Raw genomic sequence first — 18,647 nt, forward strand, 5'->3', positions numbered from 1 at the left:
TTGGGGTGTTGGGAAATAATGGATGACGAACGAAGCTTATTCCTTCCTCAAAAATAAAGGTGGTTCCAAAATACATGTGATAATAGAATGGGATGTAATCAACTCTTAACAATGTTGCTCCCATCAACCTTCTCCCTTCGGTGCTTTTTGTGGTTTCCTATTTATCAATAAACAATCCTTGGCACGAAGAAAAAAACTCACGTCTACACCTATCATCCGCCAGATAGTACATGAAAGACCTTAATCAAGGATGTACTCTCGGATAGAACAATAGCAAAACTTGAGCTGCACTGACTCATCTTCCTCATTGCGACAACTCATACAATATTAATTGAAAGGGTTATTCAATATCCTAACGTCATCATACATATATGAAGCGATGAATTCGTATGGAATGCCAAACCCAGCAAAAATGTTCAACAAAGGAGCAACATTGTTTGTCTTTCCATGTTGCTAACAACAAAACTTATCGACATCATCATCGTCAACATCTTATACCACAACGCCACCCTCCCCATCGCATCAACAGCAACAAATACCACCATCGATTGTGTTCCGGAGACCAGGGTGATATCCATACTATAATTACACTGTAATCGCCTCCAAAACAAAACTGACGGGTACAATGTTCTCCGAAAAGACCACACCAAAGGCAACGGTGGAGGCAAAGCATTTATCATCCACAAGATCATGCATTAGAGAGCTCTTAATCTTGATGCTAGAAATCAATACCTAGAAACATGAGGTATTGCGGTCAGATCGCTGGAAACGGAATTAGTCTATAGGCTACCGTCTCAAACGCGTTTGGTCCTACGGGACTCTAATGCGCACCATCAGTTTGATTAACTAAACAACCTGGTAGAAGTAGTTAATCTAAGATCAGACCGTTTATCTGGACCGACTCAACGATTTCATCGTCTGGCACGACTTCATAGAATTCACCGATCATTCACGATTCATTGAGCTTCCACACTGTTTGATTATCGGATGAGATCCGAAATACCATCCCCGACGACACACTTGGAGAACTGCAACAATTTAGTATCTCTCCAACACGATGAAGAAGGATGGCAGGGTCGCGGTTAAGTTTGCAGATACCACCATTTCCGACCCTGATAGGTGTTCGCGTGCGTTTCGCCGACTTTCTATTGAGCACTCTGAGCAGTGTTACCATATGTCAAGTTTTCCCTCATACAATATTAATTGAAAGGGTTATTCAATATCCTAACATCATCATAGATACATTAAGCGATGAATTTGAACGTACCGGAATGACCCGAGCTACTCGCCCAATGAATGCCAAACTCAGCAAAAATATTCAAAGGAACAACACCGTTTGTTTTACCATGCTGCTAACAACAAAACTTATCGACATCATTATCGTCAACAACATATACCACAACATCACCCTCCCCATCCCATCTACGGCAACATAATCGATTGCTTTCCGGAAACCACGATATCCATACTACAGTTGCTTTGTAATCGCCTCCAGAACAAAATAACAGAGATAACCTTTATTCATGCAGCAAAACAACATCGTCGCTGAGGTCCAACATGGTCGATGCGGTCCAGGAGACAAAACTGACGGATACAATGTTCTCCGAAAAGACCACACCAAAGGCTACGATGAAGGCAAAGCATTTATCATCCACAAGATTTAATCTTGATGCTAGAAATCAGTACCTAGAAGCATGAAGTATTGCGGTCAGATCGCCGGAAACGGAATTAGGCTACAGGCTATCGTCTAAACATTATTAGACGGCGATACGCGTCTGGTCTTATGTGACTTTAATGCGCACCATCAGTTTGATTAACTACACAACCTGCCGAGAAGTAGTTTATATAGGATCAGACCGTTTGGCTGGACCGACTCAACGATTTCATCGGCTGGTACGACTTCATATAATAACCGATCGCCTATTCAATAAGCATCAATGCCATCATCGGCAGCCACTCGCTTCATTTCACCTATTCGATTATCGACAGTGCGGCCGCAGAAGCAGCGGGACTTGACGACACACTTGGAGAACTGGAACTTGAGTTCAGTGGTTGGCAAGTTGTGGCCTACAGTTCAGTAACTCTCTAACACGATGCAGAAGGATGACAGGGTCGCTGATAAGTTTGGAGATACCACCATTACCGACCCTGATCGGTGCTGGCGTGCTTTTTCCCGACTTTCTATTGAGCACCCTTAGGGAGACAAGGCGAAAAGGAGAGTCGTTGAGCCTGATTATATATTGGCAAAGGGTAGACATATTCTGATTCTCAAACCTAAGAAGGCCGTGACTGAAAGTCAATCCTACAGTCACTCTTCGCCACTTAGACGATTGAGGTAAATTTCAACCTTGGCTCTTCTGATGTAGAATCAAGGTTCTAAAAGCGCAAACCGGCAGCACATAATAAATGGATAAAGATGGATTATTACGGATGAAATAACATAATTTTTCTCTCAACTCAAGCCAGAGTTGAAAAATTCGATCATTAAGAATGATTCAAATTAAAAGGAATTACTAAGGTGTTTAACATTACAACTTTTAAGGATATTCACATATAGAGAAAATAATAAAAATATCATCTGAAAAATATCTCCTTCGAGACCTACGTTTTACAGATTTAACATAGTCGAAATTCTTAACTTTTTTAATTAAACAATTGAATTTTTTGACCTTATGCCAATTTAAAACTTCGAGTGTGATAATACCGATTAATTAGAAACCCTTTATACTCCTTTCAAAATTCTGATAAAATTATAAGACAATCTATTCGAAAAACATTTACTGGCTTTTAGTTTAATTTTTTAATTTCCTCACAGGAAAGGAAAAAGTCAATGAAATTAGCAACACTTCTTAACACAAATATTTTGCTGTGAAGAAGTCATACTTTATATAATAAATATTGTGAGAATTTCTCTTATTTTTTTACACACCATCAAAAAAGATGGGGAGTATATTGATTTTATCATTCCGGTTTTTAACAAATAGAAATATTCATATATTTTTAATTACAAAGGCCTCAAAATCCAAAAATGAACATGGTATACCACATTACCCGCCAATTTTTTCAATGGCTTGTTTATGGGTTTTTTCTCTTTTTCCCAAATTTCTCTGAAACTTGAACTTAAAAGACTTTTTTACTTTCATGGATATAAACCTATCACTCGTAGTAGCTGAGAACTGTTCCAAACGAATTAAGATTCTAAAACTTATAGTAAAATATAAAATAGGTATACCACATTACCCGAACTTACTCTATATGTGAAAATTTGTACATAGCATGGAGAAAATGTTTTTAAAATTCAATCAATCGAAAGAAGAACATTAACTACAGAATTTTATGTATATCAAACATAAAAGTTAAATTTTATGAAAATGAGCGAATTCACTTAATTGTGAATAAATTCGAAAAGAATCAACCGATTTTATCATCGATATCTCATTTTGTTGCTATTATAGGCGTCTTTGCGAAAAAGTAATAAACCTGAACAATTTCTGCCGTTTTCGATTTTTCATGAGTTTTTTAAAACACAAAAATTTGCTATTTTCACGTAAAAATATATTTATTGCTTCAATTTGTTATTATAACTCCGAAACTACTGAACCGATTAAAACGTAATATATAAACAGATTGAAGTAAATTTTAACTATTCTGAGTTTACTTTAATAAGAAGCATCTAAAAAATTCTCAATTTTAGAAAAAAAAATTTATCCATAAAATTCAAAAATTTTACCATTTTTGTACTTAGGTAACCATGATGCATCAAATCTATATAGTGGTTAGTGAACCCTTTTTTTGCAGTTGACCTGTGTTATTTATCAATACAAAATAAAAATTTATATATTAAAATTACGCAACTTTAGACATATTTGAATCCACTGTGTACGGAACTGCTGACGTCGTTGAATTTACTTACAAAATTTTCCTGAAACAAATACTCATAATGAAACTATTAGTGAATTAAATGTCTTCGGAGAAGAATAATCCCATTTATTTACGCACTAATTGTCCAATTTCATAGTATTTAATATAAAAACATTGTTATTGAGTGTAAAAACCGTACTTTAACGCGTTTCCTTTTTTAACGCCTTATTATATTCGTTAACTTAAGTAAATTATCATATAATCAAACAAAATGTGTTATTTATTTACATTTATTTGGAACCGGGTGCCTTTGGATTAGTTTCAGTTCTTAGCAATTGCTTGTGTTGACCAATTATATGTTCCAAATGAGTACATTCTCTTAATTCGCCTTTAAATTCTTCCAAAGTCTCGTAGAGAATGGGATACAATTGAGGCAAAATGCCGTGATCTAATGTGGGGAATAAATGATGCAGTGCATGATCACCAAAGTGTGTTAAAACTAAGAACTGAGAGCCTTTAATATCACCACGATCGATTATAGTGTCGACTTGATAGAGACCCCAATCACGATCTTCCCGATTGGTGTCACCTTCATGATAGATTTCCGGATCATGATGAGCCGCATTCAAGCCAATTACACAAAATGCAAAGCTTGCCAGCCCTGTAATATAGATCCATTGACGCAAACACCAGAAAATGGAGCAACTCGAACATAAATACATTGATAAGGGCAGAGAAAGACAGATCACATCGTGCCAGTACATGCAATTACTTTTACTCAGAGAGTAAAAGATTCTGAAAACGGAAACAAATTGAATTAGTCAAGTCGAAGAATTGATTTAGTTATTTTTAGTTACCTGGTTAGCATTTGAAGGGAAAATGCGATCGCATATGATATCGGCTCAGTTACCCAGGACACATAGCGCATCATTTTACTTTTTATGTATGGATTCGGAACCCAACACAACAACGGTTCAAACATTGATAGTTCCAGGTCGATATAGGAATTTGGATAGATATGATGCGACAAAGCGTGCGATATACGCCACGATGTAAAATTCAACATACTCAAATTGAAGGCGTACATTTGCCAATTGTCTCGTTTATGAAAGTAGTTGTGAGATGAAACAGTGGTCCACACTAGAGCTGCACCGGCCAATGCCATGCATAGCAAACTGTCGAATTTAGCACTGGCCATGGTGAAAATAAAAGTACTTAAGAGTAAACCTAAATGGATGGCCTGTGAATAGAGAAAAAAATAAATGTGTTAATAATTTCATGTTTTGCGGAAAATGGGCGGAATTAGATTATAGTAATTTCAACATTTTTACAAGTTTTTTAACAATATTATAGTTGCAGTAACTATTTACATGATTTTGGTAACCATAATATGGATAATTTACGATTCACATGATTGTATCAACCATATATATGGTTACAGTAAACAAATATATGTTTGTGACAACCATATTTATGATGAATAATTTTATTATAATATGTTGTTCTCAGATTATGATATCCATAAGCCGAGAGCAACATGATATGGTAAGTCCTTCATCATATAAATGGTTGTCACAAACATATACTTGTTTGCTGTAACCATATATATGGTTGATACAATCATGTGAATCGTAAATTAACCATATAATGGTTATCACAATCATGTAAATAGTTACTGTAACTATTGTTAAAAATCTTGTAACAATGTTGAAATGGTTACAGTAAACATGAACAACTATATTTTTTCTCTGCACGTAGATGTTATCAAATATCTGGTGAACTTTATTAGAGAAATCCGTAACACTTTGAAGATTTTATTTCGATGGTACGTAGTTGGCAGAAAATGTGCCGTGTTGTATTAGTTATTTTCGAATAATTTTAGAACAATAATTGTAAAAGTCTTTAAGCTTAGTACGGATGCACAGTGGGGCAGAATTAACATTTTTTTGGAAATAAATCTGGCATTTCTATAGGGCTGGTCCGATCGGTATAACATTTTACGTGGACGTAATTATTTGTCATGTGTGACCCTACCTTAAGTCACATTAAAATATGAAAAAGTGCAATATTTTTGAAGGACGTAGTTTTAAAGTGGCATATTTGTGAATCTAATTGAGATATTGTCTTTTTACAATTTTGCTTATAAGGTCCACATTTCTTTCGGAGCTGGGAAACTACTTTGGGGATAAATAACGAACACATCAAGGTTTCCAAAGCTGCATTCTGTTTTCTGATACCAGCTTTGGGATTTTAGAACATGTGGTCCAAAGTTGAAATTTTGATAAAAAGTAGGTCAAATTCCGAAGGGCGTATGGAGAACATGTTTGAAAAATAGGACATGTTTTTTATACCAAAATGTTCTCCGTAAAGATACCTTACAGATAAACATAAAATTGTCATATGTTCTTAACTTGGGGGTTACACGATCAAGTTTTGCCTTTCAAGTTTTAATACACTCACACTTTTTTACTAATACACTCACACTTATGAAAAATGAAACGAATTTGCATTCAATTTCTCAATCAAGTTAGTGTTTCAATTTTCAATCAAGAAAACAGATTTTTTTGGACAATTTGTACTTAAATTGTTTTCAAGTTGCATGCAGCCTACGTCACAGCTTTAAATTTTCGTAAATTTTGACAACCAGTATATGTAAAAGAATATCAAGAAAAACTTGATCGTGTGGCTGCAGGGTAAAGAAAGTTATTTTTTAATAAAAAAAAGAGTTAAGTCGCCTCTTCGACCAAAAAACAACAACGTACATTTCGTCATCCATTATGCAGCAGATATATTTTTTGTATAAAATTTGACTTGAATTACCGTGCTCTGTATTTGGCATCTAAATTTTTAGCAGAGTAGCTGTCAGGAACTTTTTTAGCCTTGTATGCTTTTAAACCTGCATTGGCTTTAACTTTTCGTACCAAATAGTCCGAATACTGACCTAATTTTGCTGCTTTCTTACCGGATGTGTTGGGAGCTCTTTTGAAAATGCTTTCTAATTTATTGGCTTTAGAAATATCATATGGACCATTCCTTCTACCGGAATCAGGTTTTCTATCAACGGACAAGTTCTCGCGATAATGTTTAATAACATTGGAAACTGTTTGTAGGACCAAGTTGGATTTTGTTGAAAATATTTAATAACTTTAGTACGCATTTTTTTCTGGTCACTCATTTTAATCAGATTAACAACAAATGAACATAATTGACATTAAACATAATAACTGACATGCTTTACAAGGGTAACTTGATCAAAAAAAAAATCAAATAATACTTGGGTTAAACGTTTTAATGAAAAATGTGTGTTAAGAATTTTTCGATCTCAGTCCTTAGCACACGTAAGCAAGGTTTTTTCAAGACCTAGCCGAGTGCTTCCTAAAAATATAAAAATCTCTGAAATCGTATGGGAAACATAAAAATGGCACTCCCATAGCGTCGCCCTTGGAGCATTTGTAGGGCCCATTTTAATATTTGATTTGATATTTAATAAAATTTAATATTCAGTTACGCTTTTGAAAATGTTCTCCACCTGAAATTTATTTTTCTCCCTACAAAAGTTCATAAGAAAAACCATTATCGAATAGTCGGATTTTATTGATTGACCCAAAACTTGAAAATCCAACTAGAAAGTGCAAACCTTATCGGATTTTTTTAAAATTTTCATCATTTGATGGAGAACAATTTTGGGAATATTGAAAAATGACACAGTCCAAATAAAATGCCACCCTAATATACACATATACATAGTTTTTTTTAAACCAATTACATTTGAAATACGACTATAAAAAGGAATAAAATTGTTAAGGTCAAACGTCAAAGCTGACTCACTACACACTGTTTAATATTTTGAATGTAAAAAAATATAAGAGTAACATACATCTGATGTTTTTTTTGGTTTGTTGTCAATTGTTTTCAATTTCTGTGCAACTCTTTTCTTCAGCGTCTTATAGAAACCATCTTCATGCAATGTCAGAGTGTATATTCTAGGTTTCGAGGCCTCGCGTACTTTATACTTTTCGATCATTTTAGCAGGTGTCGTTGTCAAGTGATGCGCTTCGAATGCTTCGGTTATGTCAAGTCCTTTCGTTTCTCGTATCCAAAATGTACCACCCGGATGTTTATCAATAAAGTCAGTAAAATCATACAAGGAATCATAAATACGCCAAAGACCTTCGGCCTCATCATCCTGGCGTTTTCCGTCCAACCAACTGTAAAATAATGTGTTAATGTTTTTGTTTACTGCTTCAAAATATATCCTTGAGATTTGCAGGGATCTTTTTTTACCTTTTAGTAGTCACTAAACTTGAATTTCTATATGTAGGAAATTTTGTAGCAATGCTACATTTCTTCCATTCTTCAATCACCATTTTAATTTTAATATTTGTTTGTTGTACTATGTTTTATTTTTTTTTTGTTCACTCAACCAGGATTTGATTTAATAAAATATATTTTTTTTTTAAATTTCACTTCACTTGGCTAATTACGTCTAGCGTAGTACTATTAAAAGTACTTTAATCAACGAAATATGAACTTAAACTAATTTATAATCATAATTTTGTTTTGATATTTATTTCTAATTGTCTGTCAATCTCACAATTTTCCAAATCTGTATTCGTTATCTGTATTAATTAACAAATGTTAATACTTAATATGTATTTGAGTTTTGCATTGCTTCGGTAAAATCTTTGCAAATATGTCTGTTGATCTTGTTAGGAAAATAAATACGTAATTATTTGCTAGATGTGCAGTGAAATACTGTTAAAACGAACAATGTTTTTTATCGTTATGTACCCAGAAAAAACTTGGTAATGACTTGCAATTACTGAACAGCTTACTTTTCAATGACTACATCATACCACCTGCATTACATATACATAAGTAGTTTAGTAATGGCTGGCATATAGTCTGATCATAAGTACTTGTTTATGAGCTGATTTACGAAATTTATATTATATTTTTAACTCATTACTTTTCAATTGAAGTTTTAGCTGCTTATGTTATAAGAATTTCTTTTTTTAATGGATTTTTTATTTTTATTTAAATATTAGAGTCCATAAATTTAGTTGGTATTTTAATTAAAACAATTACAGAAATTGTTCTATATAAAAATATTAGAAATGCATGTATTGAAATCAGAAGTGATTGATTCAATTACGAAATACTTACATAATTAAAACTAGTTCCAATTTCTGATAAATAGTTCAATGAAAAATGTTCGAAAACTGTTGGGAAAACTTGATTTTATTATTATAAATCTTTCTGGTATTTAATTTAGAAATATTCTTTATAAAATCTTTATAAATATATTAAAATAAATGTATGTCTATTTACTTATTTGTTTGTTTGTTTGTGACTTATAGGAGCCTAATCCACTGGACCGAACCTCTTGAAATTTATACTGCATGTTTCTCTATATCTGGAAGGAACAATAGGCTGCTTTTTATTTTGAAATTCAAGTGAACATGGCACTTTTCATACAAAGTAAATAGTAATTACGGAATATCTTTTAAACTATAACTGAAAAAGCCGCCAAACTTCGCTGAATTTACTTCTGTACATTGCACAGTGGGGCAGAATCAAAATTGTTTTGGAAATAAATCTGGCATTTCTAAACGGCTGGTTCAATCGAGATAAAATTTGACGTGAGTGTAGCCAAGGAGTGTTCGAGCTTAAGTTATTAAAATGGGCCCTACAAATGATCCAGGGCGGCGCTATGGGGACTCAAAGTAGGGTACCTTCGACATGTAAAATTTATAAACACGTGCAATTTGTTTGTTATATTTTTGGAAAGCTCTCGGCTAGGTCTTAAAAAAACATGCTTGCTTGTGCTATTTATCTCTTATAATTTTCGTGTTATAGGCATTTCAAAATTTATATTTTAAAATTTTGCCATACCTTGGTCCCCTTTTTTAAATATATAATGGACTCATATTTTTTTTTAGTTAGACAACTAAATTACGAATAACATACAAAAGATTTCAATATCAATAATGCATCCAAAAATAAACGATTTTCAATTTAAATATTCAAAAAATATTAGATTTTTGCTGTTTTTTGGGCGAAAAGGTGACTTAACTCTTTTTTTATTTAAAATAAACTTTCTTTAAGAACAATAACAATTTTATATTTAATATAAGGTATCTTTACGAAGAACATTTTGGTATAAAAAACATGTCCTATTTTTCGAGTATGTCGCCCCTACACCCTTCGGAATGTAGTCTATTTTTTATTAATATTTCAACTTGTTGAAATTTTCTAAATGTTCTAAAATCCCAAAGCTGGGCTCAATAAACGGGAAGCAGCTTTGGAAACCTTGATATTTTCCCTATTTATCCCCAAAGCATTTTCCCAGCCCGGAAAAAAATTTGGATCCAATGGGCAAAATTGTAAGAAATACAATTTTTGGGATTTTCGCTCCAATTTTTAGAAATTGCGGTATTCCCTTTGACCTTTTGAAAAGTTTTTTTACATTTTGTTAATTAGAATGACAATTTTAAAAAACGTTGCAAATTTCATTGAGTTTTGTTAATAAATAACGATTTTTATTACATATTACATATATTTATTGAGTTTCTAAAACTAAAATTTTTATCCAAATTTTAATAGGATTGGAAATATTAGGAACAATTAGATCTACATTTATTCCAAACTTATTTTTTCATATGTTAATTTTTTTTCTTACAAAAAAAATTCAAGTCAATATCTCAATTAGATTCAAAAATATGCCACTTTGAAACTCCGTCCATCAAAAATATTGCACTTTTTCATACTAAAATTTTTTTATAAATTTTCTTAGCTACACCCATGTCAATTTTGTCCCGATCGGATGAGCCGTTTAGAAATGCCAGATTTATTTCCAAAAAAATTTGATTCTGCCCCACTGTGCATTGTGAAAATGGGCGGAATTGGTTAAATGGACATGGCACATCCCATACCAAGTACATAAGTAGTTAATTTAGAGCTATAATTATGAATTTCTTCAAACTGATGGCATAAAGTTTAGCCTAAAATGGGAAGGATCGGAAAAGAGGGTTATTTCTAAATATCTTGAGAACTGTAATTACGATATTCTTTAAACTTTGTCCGAATAGCTCTTTTATCATTTTACATAGTTTGGAGGAAAATTGCTTTGTCGGAACAGGTTCCCCATTCAGTTAATTGTTATTAATGGATATTTTGAGATCTATAATAGAGTGATTGTCAATAATTTTCTTGTGTTATTTTGTTACCATTTTACGTATTGTAAATTGGGCGTAATCAGACATAGAAAGTAAATAGTTGTTTTCGAATATCTAAAGAGCTGTTATACGCCCTGGAAAACGCAGTGTTTTCAAATCGCTTACGGTTTAAAAAACGCATTTCAACATGTTCTGAAAACCACGCGATTTGCTTCGGTTACACTAGAGATTTGAAAAAGCCAAATTTCTAGCGTTTTCGTTGGTCAGAAGACCTGTTTGGCGATTTCAAATCGAAAACGCAAATTTTAAGCGATATGCTCTTTTCAGAAAATGGTCGATAGCTAGAGTCTTCTGACTTTTTATAAATTTATTTCCTATCATTGTAAGTAGTTTGGATTAAAATAGGCTGGATCGAAACTTGCCCACTGTAAAAACATACGCAATAATAGCAGAGCGAACGTCTTAAGAATTTTTTAAAATCTCATGATATTTTGTATTCTTTCAGTACCAAAAGTATTCCGGTATTAATTATGTTCATTTAATTTTTTTACACAATTCGCTATACTGGTGTTCGAATGTACTTAAGTTATTCATTTATCATTTTACAACTGACACTTTGTTTATTAAATTTCACGCGAATATGTATATAGTATTAGTTTTATATAAATTTTTATTTACATTTTTATAATTCTTATCAATCGTAAATGTGATCGGAAACATTTAGAATCACTTGTTATATGAGTGTAATAAAAATAGATTATGTTATATTAAGTAATCACTTACATCTTTATTAGGGGGAAACAATTATAAACAAGACAGACAGATGTCGTTTTAAAACATCAACTATAAATCGTTTTGGTTATTGGTAATTTCACTTAAAATTTTGGTTATCGGCTAAAGTCCGGTTATCAGTATGGTTTTATTTAAAATATTCCGCTAATTTTTTTTTATCAGCTAATTTAAAATTTCAAAAGTCGTAGCACAATTTTTCTCAAAAGAGGTTCCGAGACCCCCAAGGGATCTGTATGGATGAGGTTGCTAATGCTAGAAGATAAAATAGAAGTACATATTTTTTAAATCCATTTGAAAGTATGTCTTATTGACAATGTCACAAGAGATTTTTGATGTAAAATGGCATTTTATATGGGACGATATTTCAGCACTTAAACATTTCAACTATATGCGAAATATTCTCTCATCGCAGGTTCTTAAATACTACACAAAGGAATTAATATCCCCAACCTTTGTACCGCCAATATAGCAAAAAATATCATCTTTGGGATATTCGAAAAGTTTTTTTCGGAATTGTGAGATTCTCAATAGCAAATCTCATTTTGTGTTATCATTTTGGAAAAAATTTTGGAATCCAAATAAAATTTAACAAAAATTAAAGTTTCATAAGGAAAGAAATCACGCGACCTAATTTCATGACGATCGGTCCATAATTGATTATAGTTTCCATATAAGTCCCACTTCCGAAAATCACGCACGAGAAAATTATTGAAATTTTAAAAGAAAAATTATTTGTCATATACTCAGTGTTGGGTACTACATGGTCGGGCTGGACCGACTATACTCTCTTTTTGATTTTATTTACGTATTTACAAGATACCGATTGATTATGTCATTTGAAATTTTTACGCTGTCATTATTGCAACAGTTGTACCTGTTTAAGGTAATGTGGTTAAGATACATTATGTTAATTAAGTAAACAATTTGGTATATCCTACACCACGAGAGTGGGTGTAATACGTTTTATATATATGAAATTCATGTCACCTAATTTTAAGATGATCGGTCCATAATTAGTCATAGCTCACATATAAGGCCCTATTCCTTATATGTGAGCAAAAATAAGGCCTTATTCCTTATATGTGAGAAAAACGTTTTTGCACATTTCTTACTTGTTGTTTTACTAGGCTTTTTAGTTATTTCTTAATAGCATATTATAAATATTTTTCTGATATAAAGGTTATATGATGGAATGGGGTAATTATGGACCGATCCTCAAGAAATTTGGTAGAAGAATTTAGATTTATACAAAACTTGTTTGTGTCCAATTTCAGAACGATATTAAGTATTATAAGACAATTATGAATGTTCAAGCAATTTTCTGGTGGGGACCTTGTATGGGGATTACGTATAAATGTTGCCCGATTTTCACCATACTTTACAGTATAATTTTAGAGTACTTAGAACTATATAGTTTGCGGCAAATTTGATCAGGATTGCCGCATAATGAACATATTTATGACTGTATTCCGGGAGAACAGTTGTATGGAGGCGGGGTAAAATCATGGACCGATATTGCCCATTTTCAATACAAAACAAACCTTGTCAACAGAGAGTAATTGTGGAATATTTATCTAGATATTTTCGTTTGGACGTTATCGTGTTTTGAACAGACAGACGGACGGACATAGCTAGATCGTGAGTCTGCGACTAATATTTGGATATGTTACAAACGGAATGACAATATCAATATACCCCATCTTTTAAATCAGCAAAATCGATCCACCAATGGCTGAGATATGAGGAAAAAACCAGGACAACCTCGATTTTTGCCCTATATCTGCATTACTAAGTCATTAATATAGACAATATGGATATCTAATGATAGATATTTCAAAGACCTTTGCAACGACGTATATAAGACCATAGTAAGTTGGACCTACAATGGGTCAAAATCGAAAAAATATTTTTTAAACCAAATTATTTTTTTCACCAAAAAAAATTTGTTTTTAAAATTAAAAAAAAAAATTTAAATAACAAAAAAAATTAAAAAAATAACTGGACAAAAAAATTAATTTTGTTTAACTAAATATATTTAAAATTGGTTTTTTTAAGTATAATTTGGTGAAGCGTATATAAGATTCCGCACAGCCGAATATAGCTCTCTTACTTGTTTTTCTCAACATTCGTCATATCTGACATAAACCTTTTAAACATTCGTTATATAACGTGTGTGGTTAATGTTAGAAACGTGGCTGTACATTATATCTGATTTTCATTTAAGTGCGTTTCGTTAAACCGAACTTTTAGTTTACTAGTATTAAATGCAATTAAAATAATGTTAAGAAAGTACAGACAGCATTTAGTTCTTGTTTTGTAGTAATCATTACAATAAATAAAATTTGAAAACAACATTGAACTTGACTTATAGGTAAGAAAAAGAAAAAATAAATAAATTATATTCTATCAAATCCTTGTTTGATTACAAAACAAGTTAGAGTGATATATTCGACTGTACCTTATCTTAAATACCCTCCAAATAAAAACAATAACTGCAGAAATTATACTGTTAAAAAATCTATAAAATCCATATTTAGTCTTTGTTATTCGAGCTAAGCGGTGATTATGTGAATCGGACAACGTGTTTATATTAGTTTGTTATAATTTATTTCAAATGTATACAAAAGGTTATTTAATTTAACAATTAATAATTGACTAAATTACCGATCGTAGGTATAACGTATGCAATTTAACAATTTATAAGGGATATAATTATGTTATTATGATAATTGGTTAACCGATTGGCTCAACATTTTTCCTTATTTACCACAAATGAAAGAATATATATATTAGGGGGGAGCGAATTTTTTTTCGCAATCGCTTTGGAATACCTGTTAGTCCCGGTCCACACAGTGAAACATTTGCTGCAAAACATTTTTAAATTCTCTTTTGAAACTGCATTTGTGTCCACACAGTGAAGTTTTTGCTTTTCAGTTTTTGACATTTCTGTACAGTACGAATACGAACGAATAAATGTGGATGACATACTCAACAAAAACTTCATGTACATGAAACAAAGTTCCCTTTTTCATTCCTCTTTCCCCTTTCATCAACAAACTCAAATGTTTTGCAGCAAATGTTTCACAGTGTGGACCGGGACTTAAATGTTGCTTTTTTAACTTCACAAAAAATTTCAGTTCAGTTTTGACATAATAAAAAATAAATGGCTCTAGAAAACGGGGGAGTGCAAATCCCAAATGCCCTCCTTGTGTCTAGTAATATTGGATGTCCACTATCAGTAAAAACAAAAATAACCAAGTGATTAGGCCCAAGTACGATTTAGTGGATTGGGTATAAAAATAGCCATTTCGGCATACATATGTGGGTTCTAAAACATATGAAATATGAATGTAATTTTTCAAGTAAAAATATAGCTTCTTTTAATTATTATATGTATCTTGAGTTACAAAACATTTATTTTAATAGATATCCCACTCGCATCCCACTAAGCGACCAAAAGATTCTTAAAGGAATGGAATTTGTTTTCCTTTCCTTTGAGGAAAAACAAATTTAAAAAGGGCCTATTTTGGAAATAGTTAGATTTGATAGAGATTTTTTTAAATTTTCTTGGAAAGATTGTAGAAAGATCTATCTAAACTATTTGGGAGACATTTTGCTAAGAACAATAGGTAATATTTTAGTTGATAGATAAAGATACAACCAACAATTTCGTTAAAAAAAAATGATCTTTGAACCTTTACTTTCCATAACCATATAAAATTTTTAGTTCTACAAAATTTCTAATTTCGCTTTATTAAATCCAGGAACCGTAACGGTTAAAAAAAGTTATTTTGTAACTTTATAAATAAAAATCCATCTAAATTATTTTTCAACGGGGAGAATCCATACCATCGAAATTTTTTGCACGAATATAGTAGGGAGTTTAGGTGTCCTCATACCGCGTTCTTTATTAATTTTTAATACCGCGAACAATTTTATTCACACCATTTTATGGACAATATCTTTGCATTTAAAACGTAGTCAAAAATTATGCAGGTCTTTGAGTAGTTTTAAAGTTATGGGCAATTATGTGTATATAATTTTAGACAATTCTAACAAATTTTTAAATTTTCAAATCGCGATATTTTTACATCGGAATGAGTTTCCATTGAAAATGTTATTGATATGAGGATCATATTGGATATATTATGTATGTGGTAAATTTCATAAAAATCGGAGATGGTAAATCCGACTGCTGTCCGCTATCAAATGGATAAAACTTATTTTATTTAAATTGACACCTAAAGCCGCTGGTCAGATCATTACAATTTTTAAAGCATTTTGCATTTCAATGAAATACATCGTCATTAAAATAAAAACAAGTTGTTTGATTCCTATTATTAAATTGTTGTTGTTTTTACAAATAAATTACTACACACATTAATAAGATAGACTCAATAAAGAAAGATACTGAAAAAAAGAAGAAATAAACGAAACGAGTTTTATTTTCTGACGAGAAAAATATAACTCTTTAAATGAGTTTTATTTTCTGTCGGGAAAAATCAAACTCCTCAAATGAGTTTTATTTTATGACGACTAATTAAAACTCTCTTTTTAAGAGTTTCAACCGAACTTTTATATTTTCGTTGAAAAATAACTATTAACTGTGGAGTAGATTCTGAAAGAGCAATTCAATACGAATCTATTAGTATAGGTCTCCGTTAACTCTAACATTCAGAGTTTTTGAATTTAAATTTTCTGTTATTTATGGTTAATAACTTTATAATTTTTTATCTAATATGAGAAGCTTATGAATCGTAGATTTTAAAGATATTTTCTAGAATTTCGTTTTTCATCAAAACCAGATACAAAAATCATTGTCAGTCAAAGGATCTCTAAAGAGCCATCATACATTTTTCAATGATTTTAGTTAAATATGAGGCATTGCACGTTTAAAAACATATAAAATATAGATTGTGACGAGATATTTGCAATTTAGATAGATATGTATAGAGTGGTCAAATCGGTTTTCGAATTATTCGAAAAACCGGATTTTTTTCAGTTTTCCGGTTTTTATAAAAGGACGGTTTTCGAGTTACTCGACAAACCGGGTTTTTTGTCTCGAATTATTCGACAAAATCGAATAATTTTTTTGATTTATTTTAATGTAATGCGATTACTTTTAAGAATTAACAAGTTATACATCAAGACCAAGGCGGAATCGCAAAGTAGGTCTGGGTTGATTAACAACTCGCGCATCATTGTCATTATTTCTTAAGGCTCGTTTTCATCTTATTTAATTCGACAATTTTGCGTCTAGTTCTGGCACGTGTGTGATGTATCTGCGTATAACGTTTCCTGCTCTACGTAGTTTAGAGAAGGACTTTTACAGGAGAGTTATCTATGCCTCAAATCATTTCAATTGTATTCTCTTCTTAAAATATTATTTTAAAAAATACAACTAACTATTAGTATTATATAAAAGTATGTATAAATATTATATTAATATACATATGAGGAGCCGCAGAACAAAAAGTACTTTTTTGAAAATTTAAAAAAAAATAGAAAAAGTACTTTTTGTTCTGCGGCTCCTCATATATCCTTTCTTTGGATTTAACATTCTGTGTAATTTGTATGCCAAAAATTTGGAATAAATTTAAAGTTATGTTAAGAAATTTAAGTTATGTTTAATTAATTTTTAAAAGATTTAATTAGTTTTAATAAAAAAAAGTATAATTTATACCTCAATTCATAAAGTGACAAAAAAAAGCTAAAAACCGGTTATTCGAACCGGTTTTTGATAGAAAAAACCGTAAACCGGTTTTTAAAAATTATGCTTTTTCGAATTATTTGAAAACCGGTTTTTCGTATATGTCGAATATTTGATCACTCTAGTTATGTAGTAGGTGGCAAGCTGTTTCTCTCACATAAATGAATACTGATTCATATCTATAAAGATTTCGCATCCCATATAAAAAAAAACATAGATAGATATAACAACAGAGAATATTGTAGATGTCATGATGGCATCGGAGGAATATTTGGATCGTATAAAAGGATTCATAACTTAAAACGAAAACAACTTCGATTGGAGCAGACACATAGCTAATAAGAAAAGTTAGATCAGCTACAAAAGCTGACCACCCCGTGACGTAATACCTATTAGCACTCCCGTGGAGTGTGTTGTTGACGATGGAGGTGGGACTTATATAAAGATAAATAGACGGATAATGCCTAAACTGGAATGTAGGGTATTGCTAGAAGGTAATTATAAATTAGTTTAAGAAATTGATTTAAAAAAAATTTTACATTTTCTTCGCAGCATCTTAATTGCCAACAACCATTAATGATTTTTTATCTGTTAGTACTTTTACTCAAACGTTCGAATGTACAGTCAGAGTCAAAATTTAGTATACAACACGCATTTTCATCTATGAAGCTAAATATTTTAATTAGAGAAAGAAATATATAAGTTTGAATAAACTTAAAATTAAATTTTGAGTTTAAGCATTAATAATTTTAATAAACTTTGAAAATCAAAATTGATTTCGTAAAAAATTTATTTAATTTTAAGTTTATTCAAACTTATATATTGTTACGAAATTGTACTTGAATTCAAATATAACGAGATTAAGGGCTGATTTAAAAGTAGCATAATGCTTTCAAATAACAGTGCTGTAATAGCAAACTGTAACATATCTGTGGGCATTATTAAATAAAAGCTTTCAGTTGATTTGATCGTAAGTTGGCAACGCTGTATTCGAATTCGAATATTCAGTTAAAGAACATTGTAGAAAGTACACCACAGATGTCGTATGTATTAGTAAGATCTAGAATATTCGAATTTTGACAGTTAAAGAACAATCTAGAGTGCAG

General features: G+C 31.4%; 1 protein-coding gene across 1 annotated transcript; it reads right to left on the reverse strand.

Annotated features, from left to right (window-relative positions):
- Positions 1-3,957: 3,957 nt before the first annotated feature.
- Positions 3,958-8,401, reverse strand: LOC135952172 (cytochrome b5-related protein). The gene is made up of 4 exons (XM_065502009.1): positions 8,146-8,401; positions 7,739-8,069; positions 4,719-5,101; positions 3,958-4,656 (listed from the first exon to the last, which is right to left on the reverse strand). The coding sequence occupies exons 1-4, from the start codon at positions 8,226-8,228 to the stop codon at positions 4,152-4,154; spliced, it is 1,302 nt and encodes a 433-aa protein (XP_065358081.1). The 5' UTR covers positions 8,229-8,401; the 3' UTR covers positions 3,958-4,151.
- Positions 8,402-18,647: the final 10,246 nt, after the last annotated feature.

Source organism: Calliphora vicina, chromosome 2 (genome assembly GCF_958450345.1).
Source record: "Calliphora vicina chromosome 2, idCalVici1.1, whole genome shotgun sequence".
Lineage (NCBI taxonomy): Eukaryota > Metazoa > Arthropoda > Insecta > Diptera > Calliphoridae > Calliphora > Calliphora vicina.

Coding starts and splice junctions, on each gene's coding strand:
- LOC135952172 (XM_065502009.1), bottom strand. CDS start 8,228: ATGGTGATTGAAGAATGGAAGAAATGTAGCATTGCTACAAAATTTCCT. Junction 5,102..7,738: donor AACCAAAAAAAACATCAGAT/GTATGTTACTCT, acceptor CTCTATTCACAG/GCCATCCATTTAGGTTTACT. Junction 4,657..4,718: donor TCCCTTCAAATGCTAACCAG/GTAACTAAAAAT, acceptor TTCCGTTTTCAG/AATCTTTTACTCTCTGAGTA.